We start from the raw sequence: 17760 nt of genomic DNA on the forward strand, positions 1-17760 counted from the left end.
CCAATCTCAGACGATCGAGAGACCATCATTAGGGTTGTTTTCAGTCGTGACACAGTGTTGTGATTTCAACATTACAACAGCCTACTCTTTTGCTTCGTTCTCTACATTTCTCGGTACAATAAACTTACATTTGCATAGAGTTCTGTCGTTGCTGTGTTGGCCGCAGCGTATGAATTCTTGCTGGGAAACTTAGTCATTGGAAAAACTTTGATATGATACTTTGAGTTTTTGGCCCCCGATAAATCCCTATTTCTGAGAAAGTTGAGAAGGCTTGGGCTTCTGCTAACACATTACTAGAACAAACAAACATCCATCTACGCACGATGCCACCATCCGCTGTCGAATTTGATGACTCGCCGTCCTGGATTAGCGATCCAGAATTCCATCAGCCGCGCTACCCCGGCGATCCTCGATGTCGTCGCAGTGTCATGGCCGAACTCAAAGTGATTCTATCACTACGACATGGCCACAGACCTTTCCGATGGGGATTCGCTATTGTACGCACCGCGTATGGCCCCGGGTCTGATGAGCAGTTCCAGAAAGTCATCAACATTCTCCATCGCGTAGTCCAAGTTCGAACTGCCAACGAGGCAAAGGGCGTCAAAGCCGACATTGTTTGGGACAAAGAGGCAAGTGCGATTCTTGATCACATCTCCGACGAAGTCGACATGCGTCCAAACGAAGAATTCTTGCGCCGCTTCGAGAACGACATCCTCGCCGACAAGGAGGTACTGGAGGACGCCTCATTACCCGCAGTTCGCACCTATTTCAAAAACTGGATTGCTAGCAAAAACGGAACTGACTTGTACGGCGATATGAGATTTGCTGCGTGCATTATGATCGACACCGAGACGCTGCATCAATTTACGACGACGTCTGAAGGATTCCCACGGGAGAATAACGAAGGATACCGATCGTCGTACTGGCTCAAGTTGGTGGACACGGAGACACATTTATATGAGCCAGTTCGTGTCCGAGTGTATGGGGCAGATGACTTTAAGAAGTACTGGTTTGATCGCAATCTGCGCCGTCTGCCTATGTCGGACTTGACTCACAAGGACAATGATAATGATCCAGGAGTACTTTACTTCGGTAATGCGCCACCATGGACGATGTCCAAGATCAGTATTTACGGTTGGTAAAAGGCTTTCGATACCTACATCTCGATTATGGATTAGATACTAGTGGTTCATTAGGCGACATGTAGTATAATGAATGAGTTCGTTATGTGGTGTGGTTTGGGACTCGTTGAATGTAATGGTGAGTTAGTTGCCTGTACTCAACAATCGTCGTGCTCTCCCTTGCTCAAAACATCATGATATGTGGTATGGGCAGTGTTTATCTGTGATCAATATTATACAACGGAAAGGCAAAGGTATTTGCGCGTAGCATGATCAGTCGTCATCGAACGTCTACAGGCACTTTTGTTTAACTATCACAAACAGCTATGCCAGTCCATTGAGTATTAGGTAAGTGATTATTAGTTGCTTTGCCATTGTCGTAGGCTGCAGCTGTTGAAAACTGATGCAGATGACTAGCCTCTTTCAGTCATTTACAGTGATGCTGGAAAGCGTTTGAACGTGAACAAACGCAATGCTGGCCCATTTCATTGTACTAATAGCAAACGGTTTGCAGTGCAAATTACTGGCAGCAAACAGCAGACAAAATCCACCTCAACTGTATCCTGTCCCTCCTCACCCCTGGTTTCCAGATTCCCTTCTTCACAATCATCACGAAGTTCATCATCGCAATCAACATCCAGATTCCACAAGACAAAACACCACGAACCAACAATCACGAATCGACAAGATGCCTTCCCCACCCCCCAAGCCATCTTCTCCCATCCCCTTCCGTCGTAACCGTGCCCAGACCATGGACGAGGTCTGGCCTCCCGCCAACCACCCTCATCAGGGGTATCTCCCTCTTGATGCCTTTGGCCTCAACTCTGTCCCTCTCGGTACCATCGTCGATAACTCCTCATCCTCTTCGGCTGAAGCTGCGACTGAACAGAACGACGACCCGTTCTACACCACCTCGCCCGCCAAGCCTGCCAATGGCCCTCTTCACGTCGTCGACACAATGCGTCTCCAAGTTGTCCGTGACCAGAAGGACAACACCCTCGGCATGCGAGTCACCGATCCCAACAACACCATGGGAAAGGACGCCAATGTCTGCGCTCCTCTTCCTCTCGGCAAGACCACCACCGGCATCGCCTTCAGCGTCGGATCCCCCCAGGCTATGAACGAGGCGTACAAGCGAGCCACCAAGATTACAGACTCCCAGCGAATCGTGGGCGTCATGTTTGCTCCTACCAAGGAACAGGGAAAGGTCCGCGATGTCGATTGGTCTGTCCTCGAGACCGCAAAGGATTGTGAGAATGACACTGTTCCGGCGCTTTCGACTGCTCGCACCCACGGCATTGGTAATCGCCGTTCTCGTCGTCGCCACACCACCGCCAATGCTTTTGGTGAGACGCCCATGTCTCCCACGTCCAAGCGCGCCAACATGTCTGATGACTCTGAGATCGATGGCGCTGGCATCGACCTTCGCCAGATGGTCAAGGAGATGACTCTGGGTGACAAGAAGGGCGAGAAGTAATGGTTGTACCGAGCTGCACAAGCATTGGGAGGATAATATCGGAAGCGCATGGACACGGTGGAAGTTTGGAAGCACGATCTTATAAGGACAGTCATGTGCCTAAGGAAGCACCCTGAACCATGCACAGGGGCTCATACTACGAAAGGATATGAGTGCGGATAATTGGTATTTGCGTGGGATACGCCGGGGAATAACTACTTTGCTATCATCATATTTAATATGAACAAAACCTTTGCTATTCATTTGTCTTATGTTTGGACTTTGCTTTGTCTGTCATGTGACTTGACTGTAGATGAATTATTTGGAGCATGTTTGCCCACTGACACTCTGAATCCCTGTTTGGTTAGTAACATAACGAGTCCATGATACGATGACCTTTAACTTTCTCAACAATACAGAAATTTGTTTTGGCTTCTGGTTTGACGTCACATGCGCTAATGTTCGTCCACGACTTGAGGGATCTTTGCAAATGGTAGTCAGACTGAATGTCAAGACGACTACATTGCATCACTACTAACAACTACTGTTGCTATTCTACTACACATGTCTTTAAAAAGCAGGATAGCATATAGACATTGTAGACCCCCACATCAAATTTACATTACGGTTTCTTGCATTAGCTTGTTGGTATCCGGTTCTTCTATCCCGTCAAATTAGCCTATTCAACGCTAAGGATAGCTACAACAGCATAAGTACAAACGATCGGACCCCTCCCAAGCGCGTATTCTATGTCTGCCGTTCGTACGAAGCGGCAGAATTCGTTGAAACGTCAAACGAGAGATATGCAGTCGTTATTCACAGCCTACAAACGCCTTGACCACCGACTGGTATTTATTCCCTAATTCTCGACACTGGACGAACTTGTCTTTCCCAGTTCCGTCAATCTCTACCATTCATCAAATCATCTAGTCCACCCAGCAACAACAGCAACAGCATCAGCAACTGTAACAGCTGCAACAACACTGCCTATCCACATAATAGACGGCCTTCGACTGTATTCACATTCTTGTTCCATCTTTCTTAGGTATGCCATCTCAGCACCTGGACCCTCTTCTACCTGTGCGAACTGACATCGATCTCTAGGGATCTCAAGAACCTTTCTGGCACCGACCCATCTTCTTCGACGAAAAACCCATACCAAGCCATCCAAGCTGATCATCGACAATGCCTTACAAGACCACCGAGCCACGCGATGACCACATCCTCTGGGAGTGCAAACGTCTGAAAGACGCAGCTTCGACGACCTGCTGCGGCAAGTTCAACGGCATGAGGGACGAAAAGTGCGGATGGTGCAAGACCAACCGCGACATTGGGTCCATGGCAGTCGACAGGACCCGCAAAACTATCGGAAAACTCGTCGAGAAGAATCCAGACGGTCTTGACGTTTGGAAATATGACGATGATGTGACTTCTACCAAGTTGTAAGAATCGTGTCACTTGACGTTGAGGAAGCGGTTGGCCCGTTGCTTCATTGTATCTTATGATCGAATGGAGCGAGTTTGCAAACCTTTATGCAGATGTCACCAATGTCACAGATATCTCACTTACAAAACACCTCCTTGAAGTCCTTCTCGTTGGGCAGGGGATTTTGGCAGGTTTATGGTTGATTTGCACATCAAATTCACCATGAGTTTGATTAGGGTGTCATATGTCCCAGTGGGTAAGTTGCACAAAACCTGGTGGTCATTTGATGACTGATGATAATCTTAGGAGGACCCTAGTACATGTGTTGCATATGAGATCATCAGTGTTTTCGTCTGGTCTTCCCATCGACTCTAAGGGTGTTCTACCTATCTATCCGGCATCGTTGGCATGGTCCTTCAAGATGTACTGAATAATTCTTTCGTGTTCGGTTGGGGATCAGTATCAAGATACAGGCCTCAACATGAGACATGTACTTTGTGTTTAGGTAGCCACAGTACGCAAGGCATCTGTGAACATGGATATTGGACAGTAGTGATTCGGCAAATAAAAACCCCTTGAAGTATCACAGTATACTATATACACCTTCTACTATAATGTGATTTATTGTGATTACAAACATATAGATATCATGATTAACAGACCATTAATAAATGGTTGGCAAACATGTCAGGTGTCTCGACGACAAGAGTTTCAATCCAGTCATTGTCTGCTGCGAGCGTGACTTATTACACAGCAATAAGTCTCGATTTCACTGATCAACAGAATTATCTGCTGAGGTGCAGTCTTACAGCATTCGTAGTTGTTCTTTATCAACTGAATCAGTTCAAGAAACTCCTCATCTATTCACATTCGTTACTGTAATTTTAAATAATAAGTGTTCTTTCATACATACTATATATAGAGAGGTCGTAGGCTCCTGTATCCAACTCCTTACCTCAAGTTAACTCGCTTACAATATCCGAGACACATACGTCTAGATATATTCAACCTTGAAGTTAACACTATGCCTGAGACTATCGTTGCCACCATGGCTGATACTACGAGTGAACCTACTCAACAGAAGTGGAAGATTAAGTGCACTAAATGCAAACGGATTGTCAACACTGGAAAGTGTAGTTTCTGTTCGAAGATAAATCAGTGAGTTCTGTTTAATAGTGACTTTGCAAAAACCTCTCAGGGTGAGAGCGTTTATTTCACCAGATGTGTGCTGATACTATGATACATATAGAAAATAGATTGGATCAGACTGAGGTGCACTGCACGGGATATATTTGAGGCATCGGTCGGTAGCATAAGGTAAGGAAAATATAAAGATGCTATTAATATAATAATACATTACTGAGAAAGTATTCGCTTTTTTTCTAAGAATAAGCTCAGTTATTTATACTTTATATTCCATGACCATTTTGTCAGGGCAGGCGTGTTACATAACGTGGAAATTGTGACTTGAATGGTCCCTGAAACGTCGATCCTGATCTGATGTGAACTGATTTGGTGGTTGAGAAAACCAACCGTTAGATCACTACCCAAGATGGCATTCATTAACGTAAGTGATCCTGAGTAATGCCACGAACTCAACGACTACAGTAGAGCCTGAAGCTTAACCAATATCAGTAGGGAAATTAATTTATGGTAAACAGAATTGCCAGCTCAATCTGCCGCCCATACCCAAGTTAACACATGCATCAGAATGCTGGAGACGTTGACTGTGGGGGGCATCAGGGACGAAATTAAGAAGTGAGTTTATGCTTCTTGGGCGTTGCTTCTAGATTTTTTATTTTTTATTACCTAAAGCTCAAAGGCTAGCATTTCCACCAATGCTCAGGAAGTATTGTTAAACTACATGTATTTGTCTTTCTTGACCCCAGTCCTCCAACGTATATCTTCAATCACCAATCCCACCTCTCAATGCCTACTTCTCATAATCGCGAAGGAGTTTCTGATAGGCAACCATAAAACTGTCATTAACACATGCTTGATGGCATTTGTATGCGTTAAGACCATAGTACACATATGTCGCATCCGAAAGCAAGAGGTCTGCACTTCCCAATTTAGACTCAGCAGCGTGCATCATCTCTTTGTACTCTTCGAGCTTTGACTTGGTCTGCTTGATGCGTTCCATTGTGATAGGTAGGATCTCGGTTTGTGAAGGTATCTCTCTGTCGAGTCCCGTAAGGGAAGGGAATTGGGCAACAACCTCAATCGGCGCAGCCATGACGCCGTCAAAGTCGATGACACTGATGATTCGAAACTCCTGAAGATAAGGTTTCCATCATAACTTATACTTTTAAGAATCATAACTCCAATGCCCTCAGAAGACCTGGTTTTTTTTTATTGCCCTTGCCCTAACATAAGGTTCAGATAGGCATATAATGCATTACTTCCATCCAGCTGTTTTCCTCTTCCCTCTATTAACATTAATATAATATAATATAATATATAACACATTATAACAGCTACCCTTCCTTAATAACCAAGTTAGCAAGAGTCTAGATACTCAAAAGGACAAATAACGCATAAACTAACTACCTTTACTTAAAGATACATCTAATAGAAGAGATTAAATAAGCTATTAGCTACTCTAATTATAGAGAGGCTATATCGGTTTTCTTTAGAGGAATAATAATATCTCTTAATAATATCTACCCTTAAGACTGTAATAAGCTTAAGGAATATAACACCTTTAATAATATTAGAGACTCTCTTAATAACCTATCCGATAAGCTATTTACTATAATTAACTATTTTAGCTATATAGCCTTCTTAATATCTTTAATTGCCTACTATAGTAGGAAGAAAAAGCTAGCCTTAAAGAAGGCAGCCTAGCTAAATACAGCTATTAATAATAATAACCCTAGCTATAAGAGGGTCTATAGCTAGAGGGACCCTATCTGGCTATAGGCTATACTTAACCTATAGGAGTAAATTGCTAATAAGCCATAAGGGACTGCTAGTTACAGAAGCTAAGGAGGAAAAGTCATAACATTACTTCATTACTAGCATTAAAAGGGGGAAATCGGTTAGAAGCTAGGAAGCTAGGCGTTCACAATAAAATATACACATTAGATTCGAAACTCGTTATCAACGAGAAGGTTGTTGGCCCCAAAGTCGCGATCCACGAGGCTGAACGGTCCTTGGTTGGAGCTGCTGTACAGTTGCATGAGGTGCTTAAAGAGATTAGGGTTTTCGAATGAAGGACTCTCCCGGAGTTTTGACGATGCATTTCTTTCACAGACTTGAAGCACGTGGTCTGCGAGATCGTTGTAGTACTCCATTGACGAGTTCCAGGGACCCTTGCCGGTCTCCAACTCGGGGCCGATGAAGAATTCCGATGTGGTTTCATCATAGTGCAGGCTTCCTATCTTGTCAAACTTGAAGGTGGACAGCGTAACTTGAATTTTGACCATTTGCTCTCTGAAACATCGGTCTTGATCTGGTGTTCCATACATATCGGGATCGCATTTGGCGTGGCTGAGTTTGTCGGCGGGCGTGCCGTGAATGTAGTCCATCAGAATGTACGGAGCTCCGACGTCGTTTTCGGGGTCAGTATTATAGTAATGCACTTCCGGAACTGGAATAGAAGTTTTGGCCCTGTAATAAGGTTACCATTTGCCTTGAGGATCGGATAGAACTTACTTGAGGAACTTCATGCTTGCAACTTCGATTCCGACAACGTCGGCAAAGCTGAGCAATTCGCGGCCGGTTGGAATATATTTATTGGGCTGTATAATTAGAACTCGTGCGACCCAACTGATTCCGTCACTGAATTGGATTCGGCGGACCATGTTGGATTGTCCCATCGTAAAGGAGTCGGTGAACGTGCAAGACAGCTCAGGAGGATTGGAATCGTTGCGAGGATTGGAATCATTACGCACATTTGAAGCAATTGTAAGGAGGCTCTGCCAGTTGATTGCGGCAAGAGTTGCTACGGCAAACTCGCGCTCGTCGGGGTCGAGCTGGCTGGAATCGAGCTGGCCGGAACCAAGCTGGTCGACTCCGAACCAACTGTCACTTCCAAGCGGTGTGGGCATTGTTTGCGGTGCTGAAATTGTTGTTGTTGAAAGACGGACGGTTTTGGATTGTAGGACTATTTCCCTGCAGCAGAAGCGGCTGGGGCTTTATATAGGTACATGTGGGAAACCTGAGGCTGGTGAGCTGTGTAAAAATGCTGTCTGACTAGTATCACAGATTTCTAATCAGAGTCGTGTGATAATAAGTGCTAATATGTAAGGTACTGAATCACGCAAACAGCCCTTACCTACGATAACCTGCCTTTCAGTTTTGTATTCATATGTGGTATTCACAACGTTGACTGGGTAGGGACCCGAATCAAGGAACCTAGATGCTGATGGGTTTATGTCAATGTATATATGAATTGAAGGCAGTCCAGACGCAATTGGTAGTCCATTCTTAGGTTATACATACACTGATAGTATTAGAACGGTTGCACTCCATGCTTTAGGTAATAAAGAATAAGTAAACTAGAAGAAACGCCTAAATAGCATAATTAGTCCCACTGGTTTCGTCTTTTATGCTTTGCGCAGCTGAGCTTTGCAGTCAGCTAATACTGTACATGTCCACGAAATTGATCACCTGTAGTGTCTTTCTCAAAGTGGTCTGGTTTAGGTAACCTGGCTATCTAATGATGTTTATACCTAGAAAAACAATGAAGGCCGCCCTCATAGCTGTCGGCACTATATAGAAACAATTACACTGCAAGGCCCGACGGACACACTGGCCTGATCGTAATGTTGATCAGGTTTGTGAATGTATGTGGTAAATGTTAACTTGGCCTTGTACGTGGTATAACCTACATGGAATACCACTCCGTTTATCAGATGAGAAAAGAGGAAACATATCAGATATGCGAGATATTTCCGTAGAGCCAGGACTAGTCATGTCCATCACGCGACGTTAATTTCCAGATTAACATGGGTGCGCCAGGGATCATGTTCAGCTCTTGGTCAATGGCAGGGTATTCGATAAGTGCTTCAACCCACCAAATTTCAGGCATATCCAACTTTGATGCTCTATACCAGCTTATACAGAAGGTCAATGACTTGTGAGTAATTAGAATCGTTTTCTGCGTTTAATCACGTCCATTTACTTTGTACTTTGGGTCTTGCACGAATACGCATTGGTATTGGAACTGGTGTTCTCTTCCACTGCCCCTGCAAATTTGGCGTCTCAGGATATGCATGTTGGTTGACGTTGGGAACATCATCCTTGTCAACAACGAGGGATTCTTAATCCTCTTCTTCTTCTTGTCAACATGTTTCCCCACGGTTGTTTGTTCCAATCATCTCTAATTTCCTACCAAACTCCAACCATAATATCGGTCTCCTTCGCTTCAGTTCACAATCATGACGAGCACGCAGGAAGCAGAACAGTTCATCCAAAGCCTGAGTGGCTATAGCACGTAAGTGTACTGCAAACAAATTGGTACGAACAATCGTTGACTTGAAAAGACTGCGGAGGGACTATGTTGAGAAAAGCTCCAAGAGACTGTTGTTTGAACTCCTTCGGCACATCAATGGCAAAACGTTCGCCACGGCCGAAGCAGCAAAGGCGACGCCTTTTCTTACTCTCAAGGTCTACCCTGGCAGAATCATCGCCGAATGCAACAGTGATGACTTGACCAAGGAAGACCTGCAAGCTATCTGCCAGTCGGTTGACAAAGAACAAACGAAGGCAGTCAACTTCAAGACTATTGTCGCCGCCACCAAGAGGACTCACATCCAGTCGGGCAATTTCTCGTTCGAATTCCAGCACAACATCTTCGACCTTGACAACAACCACATTATGCGACCCGTTTGGGTAACACCAGCCCAAACCGTTGCTGTCGGTACTACCCGTATCACGCTCTACCTCCATGATCAAGGTAGCAAGGACGAGATCCAGTACCTGAGAAACATAATTGTATCTCAATTTGAGGGCCTTCGACAGGAATCTATTCTTTTCCTCAATAACATACAGTCATTGAAGGTAGAGTCCCGCGAAGATGACAGGATACTTCGATCCAGGCATTTCGAAAAGCAGACTGTCGACGAATATCGAGTGTCGGTGAAAGTCATCACTGTTGATGGAGAACGCAGCGAGGAGGATACCCGTACCCATCTTTTCCATCTTACGAAATCAGATGATCCGGCAACAAATCTCATACTGGCCTTCCCCTTGACAGACGACTTCAAGGCTGAAGTTGGTAGTACCTCGACGAAGATTTTCAACCTTCTTCCACTCACACAAGGTTCACTGGGAGTAAGTTATCATTTACTCAACTTCACATACCCGCGCTAACTGTTGGATAAAGTTCCACATCAACTCACTCTTGGACGTCGACGATCAAAACGGTGCGATTACCGTTTCCACCAACAATATCGGCATTCGGAACGAGATAGCCAACTTGTTCTTCAATGCGATTTTACAATTCTGCGAGCACCCGTTTCTTCGATACCAATGGCCTTTATTTCTCAAGGCCGGAGTAGCAGAAGAAGACCCGTTCTGGAGTCTCCTTCGTAGCGATATTCGAAACTGGATCTCGCAAAATCCTGTGTTCGTATCACGGCATGTGAAACATTGGCGTCTCATCAGCCACCTTGCTGCGCCTGGCTGGGATACTCAGGACGAAGCTGGAAACCCGCTATTGGACGACGAGATTAATGATCCGTTTCTTTCGAGTAGGTATCCTCCAGGTGTAACAGGTATTCTGAGATGTTATGGACTTGCAGCTCTATCCAACGCCCAATGTGTTGAATTACTCAAAAAGCATTTTAACAACCCGTTCCTGGAATATCGTATGATGTTTCGGACCAAGGAGTGGCATAGTGCTTTAACTCGGCTCATTTCAAAGCTTCTCAACAATTCCGAGCATTCAGACACGATCAAATCATTTCCATCCTTGATATTAAGATATGGCACAACAGTCTCTGCAGCGTCGGCAGTTTCTCAACCGGTCTATTTTCCTACGACTAATAACATCGAAATCCCCAAGACCTTGACTCTAAGAGTGATCAAAGACACTAAAGGTGACGGAATGTACCCAACGACGCTATACAAGCAACTTGGGGTCACAGAGGCATCTATGGCTCAAGTGAGAACGTTGATCATGGAGGCCTTTTCCGCTTCAAACTCGTTTACACTTGATGAAATCAAAAGCTATCTCCGTTATCTATACCTCACTCACCATCACCAGCCTTGCAGCCCTCCACACGAAGAGCTCTATAGTACCGTCAAGATTATAACTCAGGATAAGAAGACAAAGAGTCTGAGGGATAGCACCATCTATCTGCCGGGAACGGAGCACCCCTATACTACACAGAGCCTCTTTGGCAGTGGTATGTTTGGGCGGTGTGAAACCATCGACTACCTGCATCCATACCTCCTTAAAGATGCACCGAAGCAGCCTGAGATCGGTCATATAGCCTGGAAAACATGGTTATGTGACTGTCTTGGGATGAAGGGGAGGCTAAGTCTTTTTCGATTAATACCTTATCATGGACGAGACTCGACTAGAGGTGCTCTTTCAACTCCTGAAACCATCGACAGTTTGTCTGAACATTGTGCAAATCTACTCGAAAACCGCCCAGATGTATTTCTGGGACTTCTTGAGCATCTTTGGGGGTTTGAGGGTTCTCGAATAATGGAAAGCCCAACACTGTTGTCAGAGATCCGAAAACTTCCCGCCAAGAGTCTCTGCGGCTTAGACCGCTTAGTGGTTCTTCGAGATACATGGGTTCCTATCCAGGGGCTCAAAGAGCACGTCAAGACCTTCATGGACTCTCCTGACATGTTTCCATTCTTGAAACTCGAAAATGGGATTGATAAGAATATGGCTCTTCCAGGCAACAAGTGGTGGTTCCTAACACGGGATCTCGGCGTAAAACGGGACTACAGTATGGATTTTCTGCTTGCTATTCTGGATTCTATCGTACAATCTTGCAAAACCTTATCATCTTCGCAGATGGTTAAAGTGTCCAACTTGTACTATTCCATAAGAACGATGTTCTTGACATGCAATAACGGAGAAAAGAAGCGAGCACTGTAAGATCCTATTTGCGCTGCTTTAAAGAAACCACTGACATTACAGCAGGGAATTCTTTGAAAATTCGGGCATTCTCTACATGGATGAAAGCGGGCCAATTTGGACGGGCACTTCCAGTTGTCTCTGGACTGCACCTCCGGACATGATTTCTCGATACTCTCTCAAAATGTTTTACGAGGATAAAGTCGTTGATAAGGACAAATTGCAAGGCATATCCGATTTGTTCTGCAAGGTACTGGGTATACAGGACGCTACTGTGGAAGATGTAGTGGAAGAGTTGTGTCTTTTACGAGACGAAGGCTGTGAGGATCTGGCACGTATTACAAACAATTACAAGTATTTGGACAATGACATAAAGTCATCATGTTCAATCAGGTATGCAAGTCCTTTGGAGACTTTTATCGTCAAGCTAACCATGAATTTTCAGGACTGCGTTTGGTGAGCAAGCCGTTATATTCATTCAAGACGACGACATTTCGATATGGTTTTCTACCAAGGAATGCTTCTGGTCTGAGGCAGAAACTACACCGATGGAATGTCGCCTGAAGAGATGCTACCCGGGTTACAAACACTTCTTTCTCGAGAAATTGGGCGTTAGAACCTCTTCCTACGACAAACTCGTTAATTTCACTTCGACAGATGTAGAGGAAGCGAAGAAATGTCTGTTGTCTTTCATGGATGAGTCAGACGCTCTCTATGAATACGAACCAGAACCAATGGCGAAAGTAAAGATTTTCCCAGTGCAATATCCCACTTCGGAAGCTCAGCCACGACCTCGCATTGAACTATGCTCTCTTGACACTGAGTTTTGTATTGGGGACCGCGACTATCTAGTGAAATCACTGCAGCCCCAGGTCAAAATGTTGAGTTTCAGCATCACAGAGATACGGATGCTGCAACCTCTTTTCAGCTGGTTGTCGATGGAAGATCGCTACCTCTCGGAATGTGTCGAGGAGGCAATTACTGGTATTCCTCCATCTAATTTCATGCCACGTGATGCGACTGCTATAGAAATGGCGTTGATGAACAAGGCATACCATATTGCGCGGTAAGTGAATTGATTCAATGTATGTCTTTATCTAACGGCAAGCCAACCCTGCAGTGTCGCCGAAACATTCAAGTCCTATGGACCGTACGGCAATGCATTGTCTTTATACAACATGCTACGGAAGATTAAAATCGCCAAAGTTGACAACATGTCGATAGATCTGCTACTCTGTCAAGACGATGAGGTATTCACGTCCAGGTCTTCACAGAAGACAATTGCCTATATCTCTGAACATATAGATAGTATGGCTATCTATGTAAACTATGACGACAGCGATGAGCAGCTGTGTCTTTTTTCGACCCTTCCTAGTAAACTTCAACAATGGCTAATGCAAGATCTCCGAAGTCTTTGCTTTGAGTCTTTCGAAGTCACTAATGCCCTAACTTCAATCTTTGCTTGTGACGCTGATATCCTAGACGACATCCTGCATGATCAAGGCATGGCCGAACTTCCTTTCGAGAATCTGGACAAGGTTCAGTCGAAACCCTATACAGGGGCACAACAGCCTCGGGTGGACCAAGACAAAGCGTTGACTCTAACTATACGTGAGCGATAAGCTTATTTTCTTTGTAGAGCTCTGGGCTGGGATCCATGTCCATGAATTTGGCACGAGATGGTATTGGAGGGCACCATGGTTATCTGTCAATAGAGTCGCTTGAGTCATCTTTGTTATTTTTGTCACTATTGTCTTTTCCATGTCTCGCTTTAGGATAGGAATTCAAAGAGATTTGGTGATTATCGTGACTCTATGACAGAAACAAGTGAAAGGTTTGTGAACAAAGATGATGAATCGTATTTAAGTTTGTCACGGACGCACTGAACAAGTCTCTTGTCGCACAAGGCAAACGTAGGATGAAAAACTCTGAATACTAAACACATCGAACAATTGCTTGTTCTATAATACAAAAACCGGGTTTCTGTTCATGTTACAACGAGTATATAAACTCTGCCTCCTGGTCATGCTGAGATCTCATCAACCACAAGCATTGCTTTTTACACCAACCTACAACACAGACCTTTTCACATCAAAAAAGATTCACAACACACACAACTCTTTCTAACTACTACCCACGTCAATCACTCAAAATGGAAAGAAAAGCTTCCGCAGCCAGTCTCCTGACTGTAACAGATAGCAAAGATCGTCCAGACCACATTTACTGGCAGTGCGTGCCAGAAACCAAGCCCAGTCTCATTGACAAGGTACGCGGCAAGAAGCCCTGTCAGCGCCAGAACAGCATGCGGTACGACATCTGCAGTGGGTGCTGCACCAAACGTCGAGCCGGAGCTATTGCAAAGAACCGCGACTCAGAGACGATTGGAGAGCTCCTCACTTGGGATGTGCATGGGAATGAGATCTGGCGGTACACTGTACCGTATCCTGGGCCGCAGAAGTACGAATTTTGGGCGGAGGATTTCCCTTGAGCGAGTGAGGAGGTTCCCTCAGAGGGGTTTGAATCACTTTTGTCTTGGTAGATATACTGAATAAATGGAAGATGATTCTGTAACTATTATATGTCCCTCTGTGAATAAATTGCCAGAAGACGTTTGGTATGCTCATGTGAGATTTTATGTTCTTTAGGTATATAAAGGCGCACCGTATGTTCAAAAGAGAACCGTACTCCTTTAAATACTTAACAATAGGCCTACCCGCCTATCTATATCTAAATCGAGACATTAAAACTGAACAGTTATCATGGCTCCTATCAAAGACCCGCATCCAGACCACGTCTACGGGAAGTGCGCACACGTTTGGGATTCAAGGCTGAAATGCCACGGGAAAACCAGTATTAATTACGAAACATGCAACTTCTGTGAGAAAGACCGCATACCTAGTTCACGAGCTTTGAACAGAAAACTTGAGGATATTGGGTTTTTTCATATCATTCTATGTGATAGTTCTGAACACTGGTACTATTCTATTGAGAGACCTTGGTAGCTGTGTATGTAAAGAACAAAGGGGGGTAATGTCCTGAGGTGAGGTTGGTGACGATGAGGGGTGTCACGTGCGCACTCATGTGATGTCAATTGTGCTCAGAACCATAGTCTACTTGCAGTGATAAGAGATGGAATCAGTAGGTCAGTTTATGGTATTTGTACCATTACCATAGTTTATTTTCTATTTTTATACTAAGGCTCAGATGTCTCCATATCTAAATCCACTTCATTCCTATCTGCCGTCCTTCGACTTGTATCCACATCAAACACTCATAATCCCATTTAACTTTCCTCTTTACATAGATGATTTCGAGTCAGGACTCAATATAGCGGCCTTGCCACGACGCCTGCAAAAGGAGCTTAATGGAAAGTCAGCCTGTTTTGATTGGGACTAGGTGTAGCAGAGCCAGTCGACCAAGTTGCGTACTTGCCTAATGTTGAGACTGTTGTCAGAGACTCCTTGATGGCTATTGTAACTAGACCCTACATTGAAGCTACGTATTCCAGGTTGAAAATAATACACAGATTCCTCACACTACTAAGATATCTAACCCATTCTCCAAGCCTCTTGAGTAGCTTCACTAGCATCTTCCTCCTATTGTCCACACAGCCTATAATGCATCCAACCGGCCAAGAATCTATCAAAGTATTCATACTTGACTGGGATGGGCCGTGAATAAACAGGGTGTTTCATCGGGTCAAACTTGGGAACTTCGTCTTTTTCACACTCCAGAGGGATAAAATTAAATGTAACGGCAGAGATGACACGCCTTTCAGTTTTGTCTACTCCACAATCAGGGTCTGTATTTTGATAAATAAAGAACCATCCTCGGTATGACAGGAAATAACAATCGACATCCCGCTTTGGTCAGACCAAGCCAGGAAGTTCACCATGCTCTTGATCTGTACCAGAGTCAAAGACCATTTCGTAGCCTTTGAAGAAGCGATTGTTTGGCACGATTGGACCAACGCAACTCCTGGGAGCTAGCCTGATGTTCTTTTTTAGGGTCTTGTCTTTGTTCGGGCCATGACGGCGAGTGATGTTCTAGACGAGATAGCTGAGAAGGTGTAGATTAAAAGACACAGACGCGACAAGACGGCGGAGTCTGTGGATCGCATAGACAATTTTAGCTGCGCATCGAGTGATCAGGCATGGCAGTATTCACGGTGTTAGTATAGAGGTCACTCTCTACATGTCGTGAATAATATATAACCCAGTGAGTGGTTAATAACAGCAAAATTGAGGTTGTAGCAGAGATATCCCAATCACAATTGTTGATGCTGTACTGTCACTCTGTCACAGGTTCTAATGTGCTTGGCTGAAGCAGTGTAACCCTGCGCAGCTGTCAACATGGAGCATTGATTAGAGGATTTGCAAAATTATTCACTTCCTTCTTCATCGTGAATGTTTGTAGACATCCGTTGACAAAGCGGTATAAGTGTTGCAAGTATTTCCCTGACTGTGGGACAAAAAGTACAATCACAACAGCAACACCATCGCACCAACAACACACTCCCACAAAAGACACCCACATCACATACCCCAACCGCAAATACAATACCAACAGACAACAACATCTCACTAGCATTTTCATTAGCTGCAACTATGCCATCTGACTTGGGACAAGACCAGTGGCGGTGCGATGAATGGGTCTACGACCGGCGACAGCAGGTAGTCCCTTGCAATACCATCCACAGTATGGCTTCCAAGTATTGCAGGAGGTGTGACAAGCCACGTGGTGCCGGCGCAAAAGCTCTCAAGAATGGCGTCGAAATTGGTATGCTTATGTCGGTGCAATTAGGGGAAGAAGATTGGGCTCTTACCCCAGCTACCTCAGAACGTGGAACTCATGGTCACATTTGACGATAGGAGGCGTACAAGAGAGGTAGCAGCTGGTAAAAACGCCAGGTAGATGATTAATATCATTATCGAGATTTCTCAGTTTCCAGCTTTGCGGGACACCAATCCTTGCATTGCCTCCCAAAATTCGATTATTTTCCAGGTGACCCAGTAACGCCAACAATATCCTCCTGCTTCTTGTTCTCACCCTTTGGCACCAACGGGTTGCGGAATTGTCGACCCTCCTCCTTACCAGCCTCCTTCTTAGTGTAGATACCCGACATGCTGGTTATCGCACGAGTATCCTTGGTTTCATAGTCGGTTGTCGTACCAGCTGTTGAACCACCTGTTCCGAATGTCTCTTGTAGAGATGAGCTGATGCTTCCTTTGCTCGCACCTCCAGCTCCAATCACGCCGTTGGCTCCGGTTGCGTTGGGGTTGTTTTGTGATCGGTTTCCAATGTAGTAGACTCCATAGCCGAGGATAGTGAGTCCAGCGATGGCAGGGACCATGACGCGGCGCTTTCGGGCTTCAATTGCTTTCGACATGTTGTTCTGAGTGCCTGGGTGGTCTTGAAGATGCGGATGGTCCAAGTGTTCTTGAGAGGATGATACTAGGGCGAGACTGACGTTTTATGAGGTGGTCTTTGTTGAAGGATTTGTTACAATTCGAATTCAATGCTGATATGAGAGTAATAGTGACATCAGAACTTGTGTACTTATGTTTGTTCACTTCTCCACTTCCATGGTAGGGGAACTTATAGTTGATATGTAGTCTGAGTCTATGACGGAATGACTTTGACCATGATGACGGGATGGCGCATAAGACAGTGGAGAGTTAAGTATTAAGTCAACTGCCGGATTCAATTGACAG

General features: G+C 44.8%; 8 protein-coding genes across 8 annotated transcripts; 5 read left to right on the forward strand and 3 right to left on the reverse strand.

Moving 5' to 3' along the window:
• Positions 1-232: 232 nt before the first annotated feature.
• Positions 233-1142, forward strand: FGSG_11688 (uncharacterized protein; the record flags this gene model as incomplete). The annotated part of the gene is made up of 1 exon (XM_011317460.1): positions 233-1142. Exon 1 carries the CDS (start codon positions 324-326, stop codon positions 1140-1142), a length of 819 nt encoding a protein of 272 aa, XP_011315762.1. The 5' UTR covers positions 233-323.
• A 667-nt stretch (positions 1143-1809) lies between these two features.
• Positions 1810-2598, forward strand: FGSG_11689 (uncharacterized protein; the record flags this gene model as incomplete). The annotated part of the gene is made up of 1 exon (XM_011317461.1): positions 1810-2598. One exon carries the CDS (start codon positions 1810-1812, stop codon positions 2596-2598), a length of 789 nt encoding a protein of 262 aa, XP_011315763.1.
• Positions 2599-3762: 1164 nt separating this feature from the next.
• On the forward strand, positions 3763-4319 carry FGSG_00156 (uncharacterized protein; the record flags this gene model as incomplete). Its single annotated transcript, XM_011317462.1, has 3 exons — positions 3763-4019; positions 4164-4258; positions 4309-4319. The coding sequence occupies 3 exons, from the start codon at positions 3763-3765 to the stop codon at positions 4317-4319; spliced, it is 363 nt and encodes a 120-aa protein (XP_011315764.1).
• Positions 4320-5935: 1616 nt separating this feature from the next.
• On the reverse strand, positions 5936-6238 carry FGSG_00157 (uncharacterized protein; the record flags this gene model as incomplete). The annotated part of the gene is made up of 1 exon (XM_011317463.1): positions 5936-6238. The coding sequence occupies one exon, from the start codon at positions 6236-6238 to the stop codon at positions 5936-5938; it is 303 nt and encodes a 100-aa protein (XP_011315765.1).
• Positions 6239-7085: 847 nt separating this feature from the next.
• Positions 7086-7532, reverse strand: FGSG_00158 (uncharacterized protein; the record flags this gene model as incomplete). The annotated part of the gene is made up of 1 exon (XM_011317464.1): positions 7086-7532. One exon carries the CDS (start codon positions 7530-7532, stop codon positions 7086-7088), a length of 447 nt encoding a protein of 148 aa, XP_011315766.1.
• A 1854-nt stretch (positions 7533-9386) lies between these two features.
• On the forward strand, positions 9387-13668 carry FGSG_11690 (uncharacterized protein; the record flags this gene model as incomplete). The annotated part of the gene is made up of 6 exons (XM_011317465.1): positions 9387-9442; positions 9501-10281; positions 10334-12063; positions 12113-12439; positions 12492-13112; positions 13167-13668. The coding sequence occupies 6 exons, from the start codon at positions 9387-9389 to the stop codon at positions 13666-13668; spliced, it is 4017 nt and encodes a 1338-aa protein (XP_011315767.1).
• A 530-nt stretch (positions 13669-14198) lies between these two features.
• Positions 14199-14534, forward strand: FGSG_11691 (uncharacterized protein; the record flags this gene model as incomplete). Its single annotated transcript, XM_011317466.1, has 1 exon — positions 14199-14534. The coding sequence occupies one exon, from the start codon at positions 14199-14201 to the stop codon at positions 14532-14534; it is 336 nt and encodes a 111-aa protein (XP_011315768.1).
• Positions 14535-17039: 2505 nt separating this feature from the next.
• Positions 17040-17584, reverse strand: FGSG_00160 (uncharacterized protein; the record flags this gene model as incomplete). The annotated part of the gene is made up of 1 exon (XM_011317467.1): positions 17040-17584. The coding sequence occupies exon 1, from the start codon at positions 17433-17435 to the stop codon at positions 17040-17042; it is 396 nt and encodes a 131-aa protein (XP_011315769.1). The 5' UTR covers positions 17436-17584.
• Between the last annotated feature and the right edge of the window lie 176 nt (positions 17585-17760).

The sequence above is a fragment of the Fusarium graminearum genome, chromosome 1 (genome assembly GCF_000240135.3).
Source record: "Fusarium graminearum PH-1 chromosome 1, whole genome shotgun sequence".
NCBI lineage: Eukaryota > Fungi > Ascomycota > Sordariomycetes > Hypocreales > Nectriaceae > Fusarium > Fusarium graminearum.